Here is a 24,255-nt window from a genome sequence, read left to right as displayed (position 1 = left end):
ACACGGTTCCTCTAGTCAAATTATAGCCCCTTCCCACCCATTTCTAATGCCCTAGTCAAAAATGAAAACAAAACAAAAAGCTCAGGCTGTCCTATGGTTGGTCCCTTTGGAAACCAAGAATGCTTTTAACTCTCCCTTGGAATTCTTTTGCTTCCTGTGGGATCCTGCACACAACCTAAGCTCTATTTGTTACGGTTTAGAGGAGCTGAAACAAACTGTGAGAACCAGAAATGGTTTGATCAGGTAATTCCAGTTTAATTAGTATTATTTTGGTGAGTGCCTTCAGCCTCTCACTACCGTAACTGGTAAACGGTGTCTTTAAGGAAACAATGACAGAGCAATGCTCTCATTGTGCAGATGACCCTTCGATTCCCGGTACCAGTGCTCTGCCCTTCCCACTGCCAGCCTCACCCAGGTAATCTGGAGCACCAGTATTTTTCTGCTCCATTACCCCTTCCATGCTGCGTCTCAAGTGTAATTAAACTTTGCGTTTCGGCAGATGGATCGTACCTGTGAGAGCACCGGGACCACAGAGTACTAACTGGAGACTAGCTGATGACAAGCATTCCTTTTTTCTTACAATTATTTTATGTCAGTTCCTTAGAATTGAAGTTTAGGATTGTTACCGTTTCTTTCTCTGTCACCCTCCTGGGATAAGCCCGTAAGAGCCAGTGCCACCTTGCTTTCAAAGGTCTGGGGTTGTATTAATAAGGCTTTTGTGTCAACACTCACTGTGTTTTCTCCCAGAGATAGGAGATAATTTTCTGATCATCAGAGCTTTTGCTGCCATCCAGCATGGTGCTGTCCACAGGAAGGGTCAGCTCTTTATCAGGGCCTGCATCTGCCTGTGGAGGCTTGTTGTTTTCTAGAAGACAGAGACACAGAGATCAAAAGCAGGCAGTTGAGCTGGGAAAGGAGAGGAACTAACCGGGACATATGTTCTGGAAGACATGAGAACACTGCCTCTCTGCCCACAGAACTATCAGATACTGTGGGTCAGGGAGCTCACGATGAAGAACTTCAGAGTGAAAGCCTCTCATTAGACCACTGCAGAATACGATGGAGGTGAGATGCCATGTCAGTTTGAGATGTGATGCTACAGGTGTTCAAAAGAGAGGGTCTGAGTGATAAGGGTTTTCTTGCAGACGAGGGCTTTCACCTTAAAGGCTAGGGTAGGATTTGGGATAACAGACTCTATCTGCTAGGTCTCCTCAAAGCTGCAATAACCAGCCCCAGGCAAGGCCACAAGCTGAGGCCGTCAAGTCCTCTCCCTCTCTCTAGCTCTGAGGAAAGCGCTCAGAGTGGACAACCAAAGGTGCCAGGGGCCCTGTGACCTGCTGCCTCCTACCCCTCCGTCGTATAGATCGGAACCAAAACCCTCTTCTCCCCCACGGTTCAAGGGGCCAGCCAGCAGAAGAGCATGCACGACAAGGCTGAACTCACCGGGCTGCACAATAACAGTCACTTGGGCGGTGGCCTGCTGTCCTATTGTGTCGGTCACTGTGAGCTGGTACGTGTAGTCTCCTTCTTGCATGGCAGAAAGCTGCAGGGTTGGTGTTCGAACACCCTGGATGCATAAACACAGACAAGTGGAAAAGGAGACTCCCAGAATCACATCACACAAGTCCTACTCTGGTCTAAACGATGCACCTCATTTTCTAAACCTAGTAAGTGTGGAATCCGGCACTGTGGGACATCCTGTAAAAAGTAAAAGGTTCCCCCTTCAAGGGAACACCTGCCCTGACAGCAGCAGTTTCAATAAAGTCAGAGCTCTCACAAGGGAGAAGAGTACAGGAAAGTGTGCGGAGATAACCAAGATCGGTCTTTATGATCCCAGCCAGCAAGAGGGCCATGAGTGTTTAATAAAATAACCCTTTTAAAACCATGTTCTTCCTGCTGAGACCACTCAGCGATCTTAACAAAGCTGCCCGGGTAACACAAGGCAGCAACTCAAAATGCTAGGTGACGCCATGCTGTCCTCTTGCAGGTTTCTGCAGATTCTGTAGCAGCAGAGAAACCGACCATAATATCTAAACAAAAAGCCAGGTGAAATGTGAGCTCTAAGTCATGCCTCCAATTTGGAAACAAAGAGTGTCAGAGGAACATTATACACAATTCAGGGCAAGCTTCCAAGGCAGGAGCTTCCTCTAGAACCGTAGGCAAAACCTGGCAGCCTCTGGGCTGAATCTACCTTGTAGGTATTTTGTTTGGCCTGCAGTGTCTTAAAAGTTAGAAATTTTCTTTTTTTTGAAGATTTTATTTTTAAGTAATCTCTACACCCAACGTGGGGCTCAAACTCACATGCTCCACTGACTGAGCCAGCCAGGTGCCCCCCCAAATGGAATATTTTCACACACAGGTCTAGATTTCTGTTTTTTTCTTGAGAAGTTGGCCTAGCTATTAATCCTGGGACATTTCCATGTGGCAATGACTAGCTGACCCGAGGCGCAGCTGACCCTTCAGTCAGGGGCTGTTGTCTGGTTTGTCATAGGCAGTTTCATTTACTTACCTGCCTGGTGACACATCTAGTCTCTTCCTAAGTATGTCCAGACAGAAGATGCTCACCACCTAGCCAGGTGGGCTACGACTCCCCATTTGTCGGAGAGCTCATTAAGATCTGCACTTTTGCATTATGATTTCAGGATCAGGAGATCGAGCCCGTGTCAGGCTCCGTGCTGAGCATGGAGCCTGCTTGAGATGCTCGCTCGCTCTCTCTCTCTCCCTCTGCCCTTCCTTCCCACTCTCCTCACACCCTACTCACACACATGCTCTTTCTCAGGGTCGGGGGGAGATCTGCACCCAAAAGGCTTCAGTGTAGTCTGGCTTCAGTGTAGTCTGGCTTCAGTGTAGTCTGACTCTCTGGAACCATTCTAGAATAGTCCCTGTTTCTCATCTAGTCTTTTCCTCTAATATCAAACATTAAAGACAAAGGTTTTGGTAATGTCTTCATTAAAGGCCCCCTAAATGTTCTAGATTTTTTTTTAAATTCCAATGTTCAATGTGCTATATAAATGCAACTTGGGTGATTAAAATGGAGTAAAAAGTCAGCCTTGGAAGGGTAACCCAGTCCAGCTGCTTGAACTCCCCTGGGCAAGAAAAGACAGAAGCCATTCCCTCCTACCTGCATCTCCACCACCTTCCCCTTGCTGCTTGGGCTGAGTGACCACTCATAGCTGGTGATACCATGATCATCAGTGCTCTGGTTCCCGAACAGGGTGATGGAGTTCTGGGGCAAGGTGATCACTTGGTTGGGGCCCGCATTGGCCACAGGGGGATAATCCACGGCTTTGTTCACTGTCAGGCTTGCAGTGGTAGAGCTGGTTGCTCCATCAGAGTCGACTACAGTCAAGCTAGCAGGGCAGAGAGAGGAGTACAATCAGGGATGGGCTCCAGGAGGAGAAACCAATCTGAGAGGACTGAAATCAAGGCTAAGAAATACCAAGGCAGCAGGGGACCAAATGGTAACCAACTCGTAAAGAGTTCCCATTCTTCCTGGGAAGGCCGAACACTACTACATCGCACCCTGAGTGCCCGGCACTGTTCCAGGTGCTTTTTATCTCATTAAATCCTTACAACAGCTCTAGAAAGTACGATCCTGATTTTATGCCATACATGCCTGAGGAGCCCGAGGTACGGGGAGGTAACTTGCCCAAGTTTGAAAGTGGTGGGGTCAGAATCTGAATCCAGGCCATTTGTCACCAGTGCCGTTTTGCTCCACCACCTGCCACGTCTGTGCGCTGGGACCTTCATAAGCACCGTGTGATCTGGTCCTCACAACAATCGTATAAAGTAGGCATCCTCCATCTCACCGTACAGGAAGCTGAGAGGCTGCGTAACCTGCCCGGGGCTACACGGTGAGCCAAGATGCAGCCCCAGTTCTCCGGCTCCACAGCCCAGAAACCAAGGTTTGAGCATAGGTAATCCCTGGCCCCTAAAGCTGTGGGGCTCAAAGGCGCCACCCTAAACAGTAAGCTCTGACTGCGGCTCACTCTCCTCCTGCCATCCTGCTTCAGCCATGCACACACTGCAAGAAGGGCAGCCTGGGCAGACAGCCTCTGGGCTGGACCAGGACGGCTGGCTCCGGTAAGACAGGAGCCCAAGATGCAAATGAATTCTCCTACGCAACAGCCCCACAGTTGGTGCCAGTGTGAAACAGGATTTGCAAGAGGAAAAAAAAATGTTCATTTATAAGAGCAGGCTTTTACCTAAATGATGCCTTCCAGCTGAACAGCCTAAAGCTTCTCTTGCCACCTCAAAATGTGAGCATAAGCAAGCAAGGAGGTTTGGGTTCCTTCCATTTTGCTGACAGAAAGAGGAAAAGCATAGAAAAGACATGTCGTTTGTGTAAATCTCACCACCAGCCACAGACAGAGCCAGACATCTGTGGGGTTGTATCCCACAGTCTCACCTTTTACCTAGGGCCTGACGGGGATTTTTGGGTATTTTAGCCTTTAGGAAAAGAGCACAAACACGGCAGGCACACGGACGTGTGCAAATCGGCAAACATCTGAAGAAGAAAAATCCACAGAAGTTCTCTTTTTTCCAGTTCCCCTGTTGTTTTCAGTTGTTGTTTTTTAACATATCCTATTTGTCTCCTATTTCAGAGCAAAAGCAAGTTACAGACAAATGGCAAGATGGCAGCTGCCCATTTACTCTTTCTCCTCCAATCCTGGGCTTGCCTGCAAGGACCCTGGATGCAATAGCAACTGACCATGTGGCCGGGGAAAGAGGCCACTGCCATGTCAAAGGAGGAAATGAGGAAAGGTAAGTGGAACCAAACAGACTGGATCTTATCGCTAACCAAACCCAATCCCATCATTTCATAGTTTGAAATGGACAGGAAAAAAGAATCACCCGCCAGTACCGCACCCACCCCAACACTGGGGTTTAAAGTGCAGACTCAAGTCACACTACCTGTGTGACCTTGGGCAAGTGACTTAACCTCTCTGTGCCTGGATTTCCTAATCCACAAAATAAGAGTAATTATAATACCTACTATAAGGATTAAATGAGCTACTGGACGCACAGAGCTCAGAATAGTACTACACACATAATAAGTGTTCAAGAAACAGGAACTATTAGTGTTGCTTTTTAAAAAAGGATCCACCTGGCCCAAGGTAGATTTCATAAATACCACAACTCCTATGTTAGAAAGCTAAGGTAAAAACCCACTCACATTTCCATTTTAAGCCAATGAGAAGGCTCTATCCTCGGGAACGGCAGCTGCCTTTCATTCATCTGAAGTCGTGAGTTAGAGTGCTACTAAGTCGTATTTATTTACACGGCAGGTGCTGTGCTAGGACATTTGTCACTGTGTCTCTGGTAGTGCCAAAACTTGATTAACTGCGGATCTAATGGGGAAGACAGACACCCACGAATAAACCGCTGCACCATGGGAGGTGCCACGCAGGGGCCCCGGGTGCGATGGTCCCGGGAGAGACAGAGTCCCTCTTCCCAGAGGAACCTCAGGAGCCTCTACTGCGCCTCACAGGAAACTGAGGCAGCCCTTAAGGATGCGCAGAACGCCAATGGACTGAGAAGAGCACTCAAGAAAGCATTAACAAAGTACGTACAGCTTGGGTCAAGGGGTGGAACAGAACGAGCCCAGCTTGAGGGTTAGAGAAGCTGTACTTCTGTTCTAGCTGAAATCTGTGACCTCAGAGAAGCTAGTAAATACAACTGAGCCTCATTTTCCTCGGATATAAAAGAAGTTTAGTATCATGAACACCTGGTGTTTGTGAGATTGACACTCACATACAAATCCTCTGTGACATACCAGGAACGCTGCAAGCCCAAACAGGATTACTCTAGAGCCGGCCTCACACTCTCACTAATCACATCCCAGAGTGCCAACGCCAGTTCCCAGGACTATCTTTGAGTCAAATTCTCTAAAACACCCAACCGAGAAAGATCCCCCAAGTCATACTGGAATAAACCACTAGTCCAAAGTAAAGATTTTGAAACCTTGTAAGTTGAGGAAGCATTTACCAAAGAGGCAAAATGGAAACAGGTTCCTTTAGATTTTTCCTGAGAGAAGGCACAGGAAGATGGGCCCTTTCACTTAATGACAGAAATCCTAAAAAACTTTGGAGATCTGCCAAGTGCAGCTTTGCAGGCGCAGATTTGAGAAGGGTTAACTGTGGTGGGTCCTGACCCACTATGCCACGGCCGTTGCCCTAAAAACTGATCACTGTTGTGACCACAACCACCAACAGGGCTCAGAGAACTAATGGAATCCAAGGCCCTATCATCAACCAAATCTCCAACGACCGTGGCATCTGTCAGAGTTACTCCTAGAAGAATGTAAACCTCCCAAGGGAAAAGCGTGGCCTAAAGGAAAGGTGAAGGGTCTTAATTTACCTGAAAGTGTAGTTCCCAGGGACGAGCTTACTTAGTTTTAATATGGCCGTGTCTTCAGAAATCTTCTCTTCTCTCAGAGGTCCCTTAAGTTCCTCCCAATGGTACTGGACGATTTTATCATCATCAGTGCTTTCTTGACCATAAAGAAACATCAGTTACAACACGAGAGCGCTGGGTCTCAGCACCGCCCCGGCTTACACAAACCGGGGCAACCACCCAGAGACATGAAGTGAGGAAAACTTCATGACATGACTACCCCTCCAGAGGTTTTCTTCCCTAGGAATATTGGGTCACTCTGTTTCTCTATGGATATTCCACTGCATAGTTGTCCCAGGACTCCAACACGGGCAACCTCTGGTTAAAATGCTACTGTATGGGGATCTCTGGGTGGCTCAGAGGTTTAGCGCCGCCTTCAGCCCAGTGCGTGATCCTGGAGACCTGGGATCGAGTCCCGCATCGGGCTTCCTGCATGGAGTCTGCTTCTCCCTCTGCCTGTGTCTCTGCCTCTCTCTCTGTGTCTCCCATGAATAAATAGATCTTAAAAAAAATGCTACTGTATGAGAAATGGAAAATCAAAAATTCTTAAACACGTGAAAAGACACTCCACCTCACTTAGAAAGAAAAGAAACGCAAGTTTAAACGACACTTCAGATACTATTTTCTTAACCTACCTGATTGGTAAGATCCAAGTTTCGTAACACACTCTATGGGTAAAGGTGTGGAGCGAGCCCTTCCATAAGCCACGGTGGCAGCACAGTCACACACCTTCCCAAAGGGCAAGTTAGCAAAATGTGTCTTCGCCCTGTAGCTCCTCTTTGAGTTTATCCCACAGATAGATGTGCACGTGTGTTAAATGTCACAGGTACACATTTATTCATGGCAACATTCTCCATAGCAGCAAAAGACCAAAAATAATCTAAGTGGTCATCAATAGGGACTGACTGAAAGCAGGTATACAGCCATACAGGGAATTATACAGCCGTTTAACGGAAGGCTATGTGATCACCAAGAGGAAAAAAAAAAGAACTCTTTCATGTACTGATTCAGAAAAATTCTTCAGAACACCTGGGTGGCTCACAGTGGTTGAGCCTCTGCCTTCAGCTCGGGGCGTGGTCCTGGAGACCCGGGATCGAGTCCCGCATCGGGCTCCCTGCAGGGAGCCTGCTTCTCCCTCTGCCTGTGTCTCTGCCTCTCTCTCTGTGTGTCTCTCATGAATAAATAAATAAAATCTTAAAAAAAAAAAAAGAAAAAGAAAAATTCTTCCATATAAAGAAACAAGCACTGCACACAACAGGGTCTACTATGTGTTATCATAAAGACTGTATGTATTTTCTCACACGTGCATAGAATGTCTGTAGAAAGAAATGTGAAATAGTAGCATTGACTGGAGGAAAACTGGACAGTTGGGAGAGGGGGATGGTAGGGAGGCTCTCCCCTGTATACCTTTACACACGACTTAACTCTGACCCATTCAAAACTATGAAGTAAAACAGCACTGTGGGACCCTCTCTCACAAGTGCCTCTTCCTGTTCTCTCTTCCCTCTTGGCCTGCGATTCTTCTACCCTCCTCCTCTTGCCAGTCGCATCTACATGAAATGTTTAACCTTGCTAGAGATTCCTCTGCTGGAGCAGTGACTGCCTCGGCCGTAGAACAACTGTCGGGGGCAAGACAATCAGGGCAGCAGGGCCTTCATATGCCCCCAAAGGGGACCAAGCCGACACTGATGAGATAACAGGCCTGAGACCCCCTGCATGCACAACCAGGATCAGTGGCAAAGACCCAGAAGTTACCCACAGGGGACACTACTCTGATGTGTGAATGTTCAGGAGCCCAGCCCGGGGCGTGGAGTATGTTTTGTGAGTCTCTCCGGGAGGCTGACAGGAAGCTTGTCAGGCAGTGAGCGCTGGGGGACAGCTCTTCAGCCAAGACCCTCAGTTACTTATCTTGCTATGAGAGGAAGGAGCTTTGTTTCCATAACTGAGAATGGTAACTCTAAGAAAATTTGAAAACCAGCAAGTTTTGGGGCACCTGGGTGGCTTAGTGGTTGAGCATCTGCCTTCGGCTCAGGGCGTGACCCTGGGGTCCTGGGAACAAGTCCTGAATCGGGCTCCCTGCAGGGAGCCTGCTGCTTCTCCTTCTGCCTGTGTCTCAGCCTCTCTTTCTCTGTGTGTCTCATGAATGAATGAATGAATGAATGAATGAATCTTAAAAAAAAAGAGAACTAGTAAGTTTCATACAAAAAGATGCTAAATATCTGCATAATCTTATTTTCTTGTATCTCAAAAGAGCAGAAGTATTACTTCCAACAAGCCACACAGGGATTTTAAATAGGGGCTGTCTGGGCTGTCTGGTTTTTGTGTCCTAATTAGTTGCTTGAAATGGGTAATCTTCCCAGAACATAGTCAAGATGGGCCTAAACAGAATGCAGACATAATTGGCTCCAAATCTTTTTTTTTTTTTTAAGTAGGCTCCAACACCTGGCTTGAACTTATGACCCCAAGATCAAGACCTGAGCTAAGGTCACTTAACCAACTGAGTCACCCAGGCGCCCTTGGCCCCAAATCTTCTGCCAGAGTTTTCTAGCACAGTTCACAGTGAATGTTCTTCTAAAACATCATGCCTAGATAAGTACTCACGGCTGCCATCAATGACTGTGGAAGTGGTTGGCAGAGAGATCTCCTGGAACTGTGGTGACACAATGGCAACAGGAGGCCGATTCTTCCGGGGCTCTGTAAGAAAAAGACCCGGAAGAAATTGGAAGATGGGCTTTATATATTATAGGAAGAGCAGGCCTGTGTGGGTGAATTAGAATTAGTCCACAACATAACTGATGGGTGCATCACCAAATGGGAAAGTCACACCAGGTTACCATTCTATCATAAGACACGTGGAAGCATTAAAGCCTCTTCCAAACCTGATCACTCCTAAGACCATGCCTTTGCATACTTTCAACACTCATGTGCTACCTTGTTCAAGAAAAGGTGGCACAAGTTGAGTAGAGGTGGACAACACATGAGCCTTGTGCAATAAGGACCTTGGCAAGCAAACTATCCCTTGGCACAGACTGTGGTGAAAGCATAATGGGTGATTTCTCAACCATCCCTGAGCTTATGTTTGAGGGGACTCGGCCTGAGTGATAGCAGGGTCACACAGACCACTCTGTCCACTCGAATGACTGTGAGCCACAAACCCAGTGGCCTTTTCTTTGAGAAATAATCAAAAAGTCTTTATGTAACACATTTTTAAGAAGGGAAAGGATTACCTTGGTGAGAGTTCAAGGAACACAGAGAAAATCTATTACCAACAGAAACAGAAAATATTAAGATTTTGTGCTGATGTAGGTGCCACTTTCCAACTTCCCCCAAACTTCCCTGAAAATGCAAAACAAGGAACTTTGCTATTGTACTGTATTTTATCAGTGGTGGATCACTTAAAAAGAATGACAGGATTTGATTTCCAAGGTGAAAGAAGACTGGCAGGGATTAAATGAGGAATTCTGTGTGCAAAACCCATATCTGGAAAGAGATCAGAAAGAGTCAGCCATTTGGCTGGTTCTCCTTCTACATGCTTTTCCCAGGCTCCTGGCTTTCTTGTGTCCCTTAATCACAACACATGGTCCTCTCTCAGCATGACCTACTTGGAGAAGTAGTTCTCAGACAGACAGGCTACGGGCTCAGGCCATACTGCACTGGGGGCCATGTGACTAATGTCGTCCCCCCCCCAGCCAAATGTCCCAACTGGAACCAAAGTATATACTCTGCCACGATAACCTTTCACTACATTGAGCTAGGAATTGCTCAGTGAATATATTTTAAAAAAAGAAAAAGAAAGAATAGGACTCAAAAACCGTTCAAGTCAAATCTGCCCCTCTTTAGGAATCCTGCAGAAGAAGCAATGGAGACTCAGCTGGGGCTGGGAAATTCATACCTGGTTTCACCGTGACGTTCACATAGCCTTCCCCATGGGAATTTTGACCATCTACAATCACTTTGAATTCATATAAGCCAGGGGTAAGCTGCAGAAGCGAGAGAAGATCTTTTAGACAACCACAAAGAGCAGCAATTCTATGTAAAATAACACATATATCTGAACTTTCCATGCTGAGACTGCATTCTCTTCTTGCACAGCTTCCAAAAGGGAGAGAGTAAACTAGCTGAGGAGATGAAACAATGAATTATAAACTAAAAATCTATAGCTTTTAATGTGAATTTTATTACTAGCTGACTCTAGAACAACAAAAGGGAATTCAATATCTCTGCACTCTCATTTTCTTCTCAAAAGAACATTAAGGGCCCAACCATCCTATTTCATAGAGTTATGAAATTAAAATAATCATCTCTACAAAGAAAACCATTTTGTAAAAATACCAAAGAGCTCCCAAATATCTAGATATTTTTCCCTTCTGATTTCCACCAACTGTATAAACATAATATAAAGGAAAGAAAATCACCCACAATCCCACTGCCCTAGCACATCAGTTAATCATATTTCTCTTACTTCCTTCCAATCCTTGACCACATACAAAAAGTAGTTTTTAAATAGTTCATTCGTTCAGCAAACACTGAGAACCAATTATGTACTGGACATCATCCTAGGCTTGGGGTTTGGAGAGGAGTAAGATGAGATCACCACCTCAAGGACCTGGACTTCCAAGGTCTAATTAAAACCAAGGTGTGAAAAAAAAAAAAAAAAACAAGGTGTGCATTAAGCTTTTTGTTGTTGTTGTTAGTTCATGTCTTTTATCAACTCATATACAATTACTGGTCTTCTGGTCTGTTGAAGCAACAGGTCAGACAACATTTACCATACTAATGCTTGTCAAAGTGGGTAGCCATAAAAACTCCAGCATCACATTCATGTGAAGGGCACTCCCAATGACAGTGACTGATTTTGCCATTTTCTCATCCACATTATGAGTGTCCTTTATTTCAGGACAACCAGCTTATTTTTCTCCTGTGCTTATGCATCTTGGGAGTGCTGGAAGATTCCTTCCCTCTTCTTAGCACCACCACAAGATGAAGGGTGGATTCCTTTTGAATTCCATCCTCAGTTGCTTGCTGGTGAAGATCTGTCTCTGTTGATCGGAGGATTTGCTTCCTTATCCCGGATCTTGGTCTTTAGGTTTTCTATTGTATCCGAGGATTCAACCCCGAGATTGATGCTCGTTCCTGTAAGGGTTTTCACGAAAATCTGCATCCTTGGCGGTGGTTCCACTGCAGATGGCAGATTAGAAAGAAAAACCTGCATCAAGCTTTTTATTATTCTTTCTTCTATTCATTTACCATGAACACCTTCCCCATTACAATAGTCTTTCTGATGATCATTATCACGGCTGCAGGAGAGTACATGAGTAAATGCATCGTATCACATAAGCTTTCCACATTGTTGGGTATTTGGGTCGTTTCCAGACTTTTACTATTATAACCAATGCTGTGATGAGTATCTTTCAGATGAATGAGATTTTTCCTTTCTTCTGAATTCTCTTCTTTGAGCAAATGCTAATTGACTAGTGTTTCTGACGGTTTTCTTCTTGTAAAGCTCTCGTTCCTTGGCTTTCACTTCTCTGCCTACTCCTCATCTCCTTCAGTTTCTTCTTCCTTCCACACTTCTAAGGACTGTGTTCCCCAGGATTCCAACTGTGACCTGTTTTTTTTTTCCTTCACTCTACACACTCTGGATGATCTCATCAATTGCCATGGCTCCAACTGTCATCTGTTTGAGGTTAGTGTGCAAATTTCTCTCTCTAGCCTCAACTTGTGTCTTGATCTCTAGTCTCTGACTCCCAGCTACTTCCTGGACACCTCCACGCAAATGTTTCACAGGTACCTTAAACTCACTCTGTCCAAAAATGATTTAATCATTTGCAAACCTCATCCAACTTACTCCTCTTTCTGTGTTCCTCATTTCAGTGAATATCACCACTGTTGCACCAATATCTACCCAGGTGCCTAAGCCAAAAGGCCAGAGTTATCCTGGACTTCCCTTCCTCAACATCGCCACCCAACTGATCCATCACCAGGTCTTCTAGAGTCGACCTTCATAAATATTTCTCACATCCACTCACTTCTCTCCATTCACAATGCTATCACCTTAGATTTCAACCATCACAGCACAGTTGTTAAAAGCCAGAGCTTTAGGGATGGAAAGTTCCAGATCAAATCTCTCATTTAATAGCTTTGTGAAACTTGGCTAAACTACTTTATTTTTCACATTTTTAGTTTTGCCATTTATAAAACAGATATTAATATCCACATCTTGGGGTCATTACAAAGATAAAATGAAGTAAGTGCATAAAACAATTAGCACTGTGTCTGGCACATATTATGAGCTCAACAGCAGTCTTTTTAAGTTTTACTTTGTTTTTTCAATCAGGTTATTACTATCTCACGCTTACATTTTTTGACAGTCTCCAATGATTTCCCTAGTTTGAGTCTTACCTCACTCAATTTGCAGTCAGAGTGATCTTTCTAAATTGAAAATCTGAATAAGTCTTTCTGTTGTCTAAAACCTTTCAAAGGTTCCAAAACAAAAACAAAAACAAAAACAAACTTTCAAAGGTTCCATAATCCCTATGGATAAGATTCAAAGTCCTTGCTCTAGCATAAGGCTCTTTGTAATACGACCCATGCATCTCTCCAACTTTGTGCCACTGCTCTTCTCATGCCAGAGGGTCCAGTCATGCTGAACCATACAGAATTCCCTTTTAGTCACATTTTCTAATATTTGGCCCAGTGAACATATTGCTTCCCCTGCATAGGTTATCAGCACCCTACCCTTTACCCAGAAAGTGAGTCACCTGTCATGACCCACCCAAGTAAACTCAAAGAAATCAAACTCCCCAGGGCTTCAATACCCCCTGCACTGACCTAGTGCATCCCCTGTTATAACTGCCACCAGTGAGACTCTATTGTCCTTGAATGTGAAGATTTTGATCAATTCACTGGTAAATCCCCACTGGCTGACACATAACGAGTGTACAATGAATAGTTGTTAAAGAAAAAAAGAATGAATAAATGAATGAGATTGCCTGGCCAAAGAATTTGAACATTTTTATGGTTCTTAATAACTACACTGTATCCCAAAAAAGACTGAGCCAATTTACAGTCTTGTGGCCACAAAAAACTTAGCTTATCTCCCAAATTCTAAAATCCTTATGTTACCCTTAAAAGCTGTTTAGTGTGTATTTTCAGCTATCACCACCATGCTTATACAGTCTTCTCACCATAAATGAACATTTGAGAATCATACACTAACAAATACTGGATGTCAGCCAGACTTTTGGAGGAATCACTTCTGAAAGATTGTTCCTGATTTAAGTATGAACAGAAAATTCTACATTCTACATTTTAGAAAATGGTCAGCACCCAGCCCTGCAAGTGAGAGGAGGCAAATTCACCTTGGATAGTTTGAGGATCTGGAAATGTTTCCCTTCCATCTCTCCACTGTAGTCTTTAGGATGAGTAATCAGCTGCCAGTCGTAGGTGTAGGTTTCTCCTATAGAAGGGCAGTTACAAAAATCATGAAAACACACACCTACACACAAAGAGGGCAGCCACACATCCTGCCAATAACAAATCTCTCCTAAATCTTGACAAGGCCTTAGTTTTTAAGATTCCACCCCAAAGCCTACAGGGAGACTGAATGTTTTGTTGAAAGGGAGGAATCTGCTGACTCAGCTACAGTCAGGCTTCCTCCACTCTCTCCCAGCAGCGCGCTCTCTCCCTTCCCATACCCGCCCTCCCCTTGAGAGAGACCAATCCTCCCTCAAAATACCACGTTGCTCATGGTGTGGCATCACAGTGAAAATACATGCCCTACCAACCACTATGGATGAACTCACTGGGAACAAGGGCCATTTTCCTGCAAAACTTCTTTTGCAACAAAGAACAGCAATGACTTCTAAATAACATGGTTCAAAAATAGCTTTTTTAGAGTGCTAACAATGCTTGTCTCACTGAGGTCATCACACCCTGGTGAGTTAAAAGAGCTACTTCGTTCCTGCTGAGCTAAATAACACACTGCAGAAGATGGCAGGGGATGGCCCATTTAAAACGGGCCCCACTGAAATTAATTAAGATCAAATGAAGTATTAAATGGTCCTCATTTGTAACTCAGATGCTATGACTGGGTAGGGCAAGGTCAGGATCCTGTTATCTAAATGGAATCCCGACCCCGGGAAAGCAGTCTTAAATTTGGTGGTGGGGGAATGAAATTCACTTCTGACTAGGGACCGATGAGATTTGGTAGGAAGGCTTAGTTTATGTCACTATCCAAAAGTAAAAATAAAAGGAAAAAAGAAGAAACCTCAAAAGCATAACAGAATGGTCTTTTTCTTAGTTCATGAGTTCAAAAGTAAGTTAGCATACAGTCCCAAATTCCACGACGGCCTTCATCTGAAGACTAGATTTCATTTTATAAGCCTGAGATACAAGATCTATTACTCTTCCTTCCTCCCCAAATACTAGTTTTGTGTTGGGCAGCTGTCAGCCCCAGGCAGCTCTCACAAATGTATTATGTAGACGTCAGGTTAGGTGAGAAGCAGGAAGGCAGCAGCAGCAGTGGGACTGGTGCTGAGACGACCTTTCTTCCAGCTAGAGTTGGAAATTATTTTTCCACACATAAAACAGACTCACGCTAATTTGGGAACTGACAATTTTATAATATCTAAGGCTGGCAATGCAATTTCAAGAAGGACAATATTCCTAGGACAGAAAAGCTTGGGGGATGAATTATGCCTCACAGCCAGGAACTCGCCCAAGGGTAGGAACAACTGAGGATAGGTTCTGCTAGACAGAATGTTGGTTTAAATGATTTACGGCAGTGGTTTTCAAACCATGCCTCTGAACCTTAGAGGGATCCTAAGAAGTGCTTCAGGGGCTGCCACAGGAGATGATGGGGAGGAAGAGTATGCAGAGCTGGTCCTGTTCACTTGTCCCCAACCTTTGAAAGTTTGAAACTATCCATCTCATGTATCTGATAAATGCTGAACCCATGGAAAGGAAAGTTGAAAACAATCAACCCAGGTGTTTTAGAATACTGATCTACAAGGTGACAGCAACTCACAGGCTGTATATGCAAATAGGGGTTAGACAAGAACCTAACGCAGAGCCCAGCTCCTTTCACAAAACAGTGGAGGCAAGTGCAGCTCAAAGCAGTTCTCACCTCCATCTTCAGAGGCCACCAAGTTCATTCACTGTAACTTACCACCAGGGGAGCGGAAGGCTAAAGCTTCTCTGGAGGAAGGTAGGGGCACTCAGGTAGCTCAGCAGGTTAAGCATCTGCCTTTGGCTCAGGTCATGATCCCAAGGTCCTGGGATCAAGAAGGGAGACTGCTTCTCCCTCTCCCTCTGCTGTTCTCCCTGCTTGTGCTTTCTCTCACTTGCACTTACCTCTCATAGATAGATAGATAGATAGATGATAGATAGATAGATAGATAGATAGATAGATAGATAGAATCTTTAAAAAAATAAAAGTTTGTCTGGAGGAAGGTAGAATGAACTGATAAGGAAACCTTATTTTTGAGGGCAGAAATATACAACAGGGAGGGCGCTTAGGTTCTGGAAAAGTACTTTTGCATAAATACACTATTTGGTATGAGGCCTATTAGAAAGCCGGACTAATGTATAGGACAGGTGTGTACCTAAAATGAAGGACTCCATCATCCTGAATCCTAGAGTACAGCATTTTACTTGACTAACCCTGTAATAAGAGTAGCATAAACTCAAGGCAACCATTTTCCATCAAAGTATGCTTCATTATTGTCATAGAAAATCTTAAGTGCTTATGTGTTTCTATGCTAAATTTTGGTATATTAATATGTACTTCAAAGGTGAAAGGGAGGGACGCCTGGGTGGCTCAGCAGTTGAGCACCTGCCTTTAGCCCAGGCCATGATCATGGAGACCTGGGATGAAGTCCCACATCGGACTCCCTGCGTGGAGCCTGCTTCTCCCTCTGCCTGTGTCTCTGCCTTTCTCTCACTCTCTGTCTCTCGTGAATAAATAAATAAAATCTTAAAAAAAAAAAAAGGTGAAAGGGATGCTCATATTATAAAAGTTTGCTTAAATAATGAATGCATTGTCCCTTAATTTATATAGTTCATAAATCTGAATTTTATTATCATATTGGGCTTGTCCTCTTTTTTTTTTTTTTTTTAGAGAGAGATTTTATTTATTTGAAAGAGAGACAGAGAGAGACAACACACGAGAGGGCAAGCTGGGGAAGGGAAAGGGACAAGCAGACTGCACTGGGCAAGGAGCTTGATGCAGGTGCTCAATTTCACAACCCTGAGATCACGACCTCAGCAGATATCAAGAGTCAGACACTTAACCAACTGAGTAACCCAGGTGCCCTGTCTTCCTTTTTATTTATTTTTTAAATGCCAAATCTACATTAACTATAGTCTTAAATAACTCCTCTATGAGTTCTATAGCTGCTAATACTAGTTGTTTGGACAAAATAAATAGGCTGGCCTCAGTATCGGTTTCTTCCTCTCTTAAAGGGGTAGAATACAACCTCCATTTAATGAGTATCAGTTATTTCCTAGGCACTGAAGTAGGTCTCTTATATATCATTTCATTTTGCCCTTAAAGTAACCTTATGAAGTAGAAATTACTACCCTCATTTTACTGAAAAAGAAATGGAAATGTAAAAACAATTTGCTTAAAATCATTCAGCCAATGATTAGCTATGCCAGGATTTGAACCCAGGCTTTGGTGTCAAAGCCCATGATCTCAAACATTATACTGCTCTTGCATCAGGGAAATATTTCTGTATGTGCATACTATACCTGTTCTCACGGGGCTGTTGCAATTAGTAAATGAATTAAGGTATGTAAATATCATAAATTAAAACAATATCCAAATGTAAGGGGATGTTTTACCTTCAAGTGGTTCTTGGAGAACGTATGCATTTAACTGAACTTCATTCTTAGGCAAGGTGATCTGGACACTCTTTCCAGCAGATACCACCAATTCCTTTATAACTAGAAACAAAGAAAATATACAAGAGATAAGAAATTAGATCCAGACTACCTCATTCCTCTTCCTTTTGGGGACAAATTTCTTTTACAAACAATATTCAGCTACTGCCTTTATTTCCTCCTTATTTATCTATTCTCTAATCCTCTGAAATTTGATTTGGCTTTCACTTTGCCACTGAAAAAGATCTTGTGAGGTCATCCACAAATTGCTCCTTAGCAAATCCAGTAACTGTTTCTCAACCCACATCCATTACTCCCATAGCATCTAATCTAATACTGCTGACTTCTTCGTTATTATAATTCTCAGGTTATCATGACACCGTATTATTCTAACACTCACCACCATTAGTTTTTCTAAAATACTTCCCCCACCATGTTATTCTCCTACTTAAGACTCCCCACTCCCACCCATGTTCAAGGCCAACCCCTATGCTGGTATTAGAGAACCATTATCATCTGATCACACCACCTTATCCTTTCTGTTCAATTCTGCCTCTAGTTATATTCATTTTCCCTCTTGTGTTCCACAGAAGACATAGTCTACTCTTGGGGACTCTGCTAATGCTATTTCCTTCAACTGGAGTGTATGCTTTCTTTATTCTAAATCAGTACTTTGTTTTGGCATAGCCAGTCCTCTCCAAGAAATCTTCCCAGACCATTTCAGTTCAAACTTATTTACTTCCTGAATGACTTTAGCTTTTTTGGAATACCCACATCAGCTAATAGCTATATACGGTCTTCACACTATTCAATAGCTATTTCATACATGTCTGGGTTTCTCAACCTTGGCACTACTGACATTTTGGATCAGATAATTCTTTGTTGTAGGGGGTGGGGGAAACTGTCCTGTGCACCACATAAGACAGCTGGCCATATCCCAGGCCTCCATCCACAAGGTGTCAGTAGCACCCCTCCTCCATAACTGTAACTACCAAAAATGCTTGCAAGTTGTTGAGAACCACTGTTATATAAATCTTATTCCTCTGACAATAAATCGTTATTTGGTATGAGACCCAGGAATTAAGGAGCTTAAAGCAAACAAATGACTGGTCAGCCCATATTTCAAGAGTGGGGGGTAATAAGGACCTCTTGACAAACATGAAATTTAAGATCTATTGGTACTACACTTAGGAAGAAATGAAATCTTCCTTATGGAAAGAAACTTCAGCACTTAGACACCCTGAGGTTGAATAAGAATTTTCTGAAGTGACTTTCAATGAAAAAAAAAAAAAAGAAAGGAAAGATAAATCACTATACTCAGAAAGAGTATAATGGACAAAAATAGAGTGTTACTCAAACCCTTCACAATTACACCAAAAATTATAGGCATTCAGCCTGAACACAAAAATTACTTTAGTGCCTCAGGATTGAAACCCCAAAATTTCATGTTATACTACCATGAAAGAAAACCCTAGGAAATCAAAAATCAGAAAAATTCCTTTTCACTTGTTTTGCTTCACCCTGTTGCCTTTTTCAGGGGATAGAGATCAAGTTAGTTTCCTTGATTAACCATTTCCTCCTAATACCTTAGACTAGCACTCACGAAGCACAGATTTGTTGTTAAGGCAATACTCTTTATAAATCTCCTTCCTTAAATAAAATTAAAAAAAAAAAAAAAAGGGATCCCTGGGTGGCGCAGCGGTTTGGCGCCTGCCTTTGGCCCAGGGCGCGATCCTGGAGACCTGGGATCGAATCCCACGTCGGGCTCCCGGTGCATGGAGCCTGCTTCTCCCTCTGCCTGTGTCTCTGCCTCTCTCTCTCTCTCTCTCTCTCTCTCTCTGTGACTATCATAAATAAATAAAAATTAAAAATAAATAAATAAATCTCCTTCCTATGGATGGGCTGCTTTAAAAATAAAGATGATGCCAAAAATCAGAGAGACAAATATCTGACCTACAATCAGTCATTCAGAAGGCAAATACGTACAAAAATCCAACTTTTTTCCCTGTGGCTTCTGTTTGTTTCATTCCTCGAACTTTACTTAATTGAATCTCCTGCCTTTTAAGTCCCAGGCACAGTGGAATCTGGCTCTGGGAAAATGAACCTCGTAAATTCCCATATTCTGGGGCCTGTTGAGAAAAGAATGGAGAGCCCCAAGTCCTGTGGTTATAGGAAAAAAGATAGGATTATTTTTTCTCTAACCTACAGTACTCAAAAGTCATGCCTCTCTCTGTTCCTTGCACTAAGGAGAACACTGTGATAAAATGCTCTCCTTTTCTATCCTATCTCCAAGGGCAGAAGCAAAGGGCCTCACCTGGGTATGGTGTTGAGGTGCTCTGGAAAGAGGCCTGAGGGTCAGGGGTGGTGTAACTGTAGGAGGGAGCCACGGGGAGAAGGGTAGCATTCTGGATTTTCCCAAGACTTTTTACTTGCTGAGTGCTAGGTGTAGTACCAGGATACTCTGATGTCTCAGGTTGGGCTGATTCATTCTTTGACCAACCAGGAATCTCCGCAGTCAGGACTGTGGTTAAGGGACTGGAAATTATAACTGCCTTGTGAACCTAAAGAAATGCAAAAATTCATTTGAATAGGCAAAAGTTATACTGCCAATTTTTTAGGTTATTTCTCATAAAATAATTACACACTGTGTTTTTATGAAAAATGCAAAACTGTCAAAAATATTAAAGGAACTAATCTCACCACTCAAACTGGTGTTAAAATGTTGTTATAAATCTTCCCAGTCTTATTCTCTATGCAAAGAGGTTTGTTTGAAACAAAGTAGTAGTAATCATTCTATGTATACTTTTCTCAACATTCATATTCAATCTTCCTACAAATACTTATTAAGCACTTATTATGGATCAGACCTTGTGGATCCAAAAGGTAAATAAAATATAATAGCTGCACTCAATGAATGCCCAATCTAGTTAGAGAAAGAATAAAAAACATAAGCCACAAGGATAAAAACACCTATAAAAGTTACAATGAACCAAAAAAGCACCATCTGAAGAGTACTTAATTCCAATCTTGGAGACGGACAGTGTGAAGAAGGATGCTTTCAATAAATAAAAAATAAATAAATAAATAAAAATAAATAAATAAATAAATAAATAAAGGCATTTCCTAGAATTCTAAGCTGAGTTTAAAAAGATAAACCACTGTTTACTAAACAAAAGGCTGAGGGGGGAGAGATGAGTATACAGTACAGGAAATGAGATTAACATGGCCTGTGCTGGGAACTGAGAGTCAAAAGCAAAGTGGGAGGCTGAAGTAATGGATGAGTTGGACAGTCAAGGGTCAGCCTAAAGAAGACCTATGCTACTCTAAGGTGCTAGGTAATGGTGAGCAATTATGGGAACGTGTATTACAGGAAAGTGACAAACTCAGGATACTGTTCTAAGGGGACCGTTCAGGTTGCTGCATCATGTAGGAGTCTAAAGAACTAAGACAATAGCAGGACCACCACTTAGGAGGGTGCTGCATCCATCCCAAATGAGAAACGGTGGGTGGCTACAAAGCTGGTGGTACAGATTTTTTTTAATCAACTTAATTGAAGTGTAATTTACACAAAATAAACCACACATACTTGAAGTGTATAGGTCTTTCAGTTTTGACAAGGGCATATGCCCAAGTAACCACAATCAAGAGAGAAGCCATTCAGATTGGCCCCAGAAGTTGGCTCATTCCCCTTTGCAGTAAGTTTCTGCCTCCACCCTCGGGCTCATGCAATCACATTTGTTTTCTGTTCCCATTAGTTTGAATTTTCTGGTATCTCATATAAAATTAATCATATGCATGCTATTTTTTTCTGGCTGCTTTCATTCAACCTAATGTTTTAAGATTCATCCATGTTATTGTGTCTCAGAGTTCATTCCTTGTTATTACTGAGCAGTATACCATTCTAGAGATAGATCACAGTTTATTCATCTATTGATATTGAAGTTTTCAGTTCTCAGCTCCTATAAATAAATCTGCTATAAATGTTTGAAATCTAAGGCTTTGTAAGTGTGTGTTATTAACTTATTCGGGGTAAATATTCAAAAGTATTTATTGCTGGTTACATGTAAGTATATGTTTAACTTTATAAGAAACTGAACTGTTATCTAAATGCCATCCTGCCTTTCTACCAGCAATGCATGAGAGTTCCAGCTGCTCCATAACTTCACCAGTACTTGGTATTCTTGGGTCTTTTTATTTTTTGTCATTCTTGGTTTTTTGGTTTTTTTTTTTAATCATCTAATGGTATCTCCTGTGATTTAATTTGCATTTTTTGGATGACTGAGATTGAGTATCTTTTCTTGTGCATATTAGCCAGCCATATATTTTCTTTGATGAAGTTTATTCAAATCTTTGTCCACTTTTTTTTTTACAATTTTATTAAAGGCATAGCTGGCATACAATAAACTGAACATATTTAAAGTGTGCAATTTGACAAATTTTACCACACATATATAGCTATGAAACCATCGCCACAATCAAGATAATGAACATATCCATCATTTCCAAAGATTCTTCATCCTCCTTCGTAATCCCTTCTCCAAATTCCCAGCCCCAAACAATCAAACAATCACTGCTCTGCTTCCAGGCACTATAGGTTAGTTTGCATCTTCTAGAGTTTCATATAAACAGAATCACATTGTATGTACTCTTTTTGTCAGCTTCTTCCACTCAGCAATATTATCTTGTTTGTTCATGTTGCTGTCTTTATCAATAATTGTTCCCTCATGATTGCTGAGTACCATTCTGTTATGTGAGTATACCACAATTTGTTTATTCATTCACCAACAGCTGGACATTTGGGTTGATTCCAGTTTTTGCCTATTACAAATCGAGCTGATATAAATATTCCTCTACAAGTCTTTATACAAACATATCCTTTCATTTCTCTTGTGTAAATATCTACGGGTAGAACACCTGGTCATATGGAAGATATGCCTCTAACTTTTTAAAAAAACTGCCAAATTACTTTCCAAAACTGTTGTGCGATTATATAGTCCCACCACCAGTATGAGTATTCCAGTTGTTCTACAGTCTTGCCAGAAATTGGTTTGGGAAGTCTTTTTAAGTTCAGTCATTATCAAAGTATGTAATGGCCTCTTATTGTGGCTTTAATTTGCATTTTTCCTAATGATTAGGGATGGTATCTTTTCATGCACCTACTGGACATCTACTGTATAAATTATTCAATGGACTATCTGTTCAAATCCTCTGCTTTATTAGTTTTTTAATTAAGTTACAAGAGTTCTCTATATATTCTAGACACAAATATTTGTTAGGTATTTAATTTGCAAATATGTATGTAGTTTGCCTTTTCATTTTCCTTAGTGATGTCTTTTAAATAACAAAAGTTTATAAATTTTAATTCTAATTCATCATTTTTTTCTTTTATAATTCATGCTTTTAGTGATATTATTTAGTTTGCATATTTAGTGACAAGATCACAAAAAGGCTCTTCTGTGTTTTCTTTTACAAGTTTTATAATTTTAGCTCTTAAATTTAGGTCTATGATCCATTTTAAGCTAATTTTTCTGTATAGTATAAGGGTCAATGTTCCTGTTTTTTCATATCACTATCCAATTGTTTCAGTATTCATTTATTGAAGAGATTATCCTTTCCCCATCAATTTGCCTTGGCACATTAATTAACCATATTTGTATGGGTCTATTTCTGGACTCTATTCTGCTTCACTGATTTCATCTATCTTTACACCAGTACCACTGCTTTGATTACTGCAGCTCTATAGTAAGTCTTAAAGTTAGAGAGCTTAAGTTCTTCAACTTTGTTGTTCATTTCAAGATTAGTTTGCCATTCTAAGTCCCAATCCCTGAATATGACTGTAACAGTTTCCTAGGGCTATCAAAATGTTTGCCCACAAACATTATGGCTTAAAACAACAGAAACTCCCTCACTCATGGTTCTAGAAGCTGAATGTATGAAATCAAGGCAGGGCCACAGTCCCTCTGAAGGCCTTTGGGGACAACCTTCTTTACCTCTTCCAACTCCCAGAGGCTCTTAGCATTTCTTGATTTGTGGCAACCCAATTCCAATCTGTATCTTCATCTTCACATGGCTGTCTTCCTTGTGTCTCTGTGGGTCCAAATCTCCCTTTCCTTCCTCACGTAAAGCTATCAGTCCTTGGATTTAGGGTCTACCCTAAATAAAGAATGATATTCATCTCAAGATCTCTAACTAACTTCATCTACAAAGATACTACCAAATAAGGGCAAATCCTGAGGTTCCAGGAAGACATGATTTTGGAGGGAACACTATTACAATGGTATTATCTCTCATTTACTTAATTTCTCTCAGCAATGTTTTGTAGTTTTTGGTATATAGCTCATGCACATATTTTGTTAAATTCATTCCTAAGAACTTCATGTTTTTGGATGCTATACATTTTTTAAAACTTTAATTCCCAATTATTCATTGCTAATATATACACAATTTATTTTTGTATATTGGTCTTATATCCTGTAGCCTTTCTAAATTCACTTAATGAATAGATTCCTTGGAATTTTCTGGGTACATGATTCTATCATCTGTGAGTAAAGGCAGTTTTGCTTCTTCATCTCCAATATGTATCCCTTTAATTTCTTTTTCTTGCATTATTACATTGGCTAGGACACGCAGTACAATGTTGAGTTAAAAGTGGTTAAAGCCATTTGTTGGGTAATTGTCACCTCATTTTCCTTCTTATCTTTGAACATACATTCCTTTACATTTTTAAGTGTATTTTTAACAGCAGCATTGGTCTTGCTAAATCTGACAGTTGAATCTTCTCAGAATCATTTTTATTGAATACTTTTTTCCCCTGAGTATGGGTCACACTTTACTGATTCTTTTTTCACATGTTTCCTAACATCTGGTTGGAAACTAGAAATTTTAGGTCATCTATTGTAACAGTTGGGGATTCTATTTTATTTTTCTGATGGGCTGTTATTTTTAGTAACTCCTCTCTACTTCAACTGAAGAATT

The 24,255-nt window shown here is 41.9% G+C and overlaps 1 protein-coding gene and 1 pseudogene across 1 annotated transcript in view; both read right to left on the bottom strand.

The window, feature by feature from the left end:
- KIAA0319L (KIAA0319 like) overlaps window positions 1-24,255 on the bottom strand; it is a 95,933-nt gene that overhangs the window by 19,547 nt on the left and 52,131 nt on the right. The window contains exons 4-12 of the mRNA XM_055341761.1: window positions 19,595-19,841; window positions 17,242-17,343; window positions 13,758-13,855; window positions 10,289-10,376; window positions 8,998-9,090; window positions 6,361-6,493; window positions 3,122-3,350; window positions 1,444-1,567; window positions 733-865 (exon numbers count right to left, since the gene is read on the bottom strand). Coding sequence (XP_055197736.1) covers window positions 733-865; window positions 1,444-1,567; window positions 3,122-3,350; window positions 6,361-6,493; window positions 8,998-9,090; window positions 10,289-10,376; window positions 13,758-13,855; window positions 17,242-17,343; window positions 19,595-19,841 — 1,247 coding nt within the window. The remainder of the gene's footprint in view (window positions 1-732; window positions 866-1,443; window positions 1,568-3,121; window positions 3,351-6,360; window positions 6,494-8,997; window positions 9,091-10,288; window positions 10,377-13,757; window positions 13,856-17,241; window positions 17,344-19,594; window positions 19,842-24,255) is intronic.
- On the bottom strand, window positions 11,119-11,566 carry LOC129520644 (ubiquitin-40S ribosomal protein S27a-like; annotated as a pseudogene).

The sequence above is a fragment of the Nyctereutes procyonoides genome, unplaced genomic scaffold (assembly GCF_905146905.1).
Source record: "Nyctereutes procyonoides isolate TBG_1078 unplaced genomic scaffold, NYPRO_anot_genome, whole genome shotgun sequence".
NCBI classification, from domain to species: Eukaryota; Metazoa; Chordata; class Mammalia; order Carnivora; family Canidae; genus Nyctereutes; species Nyctereutes procyonoides.
Note: the sequence above shows the minus strand (reverse complement) of the source record. Positions and strands in the feature narration are given on the sequence as shown.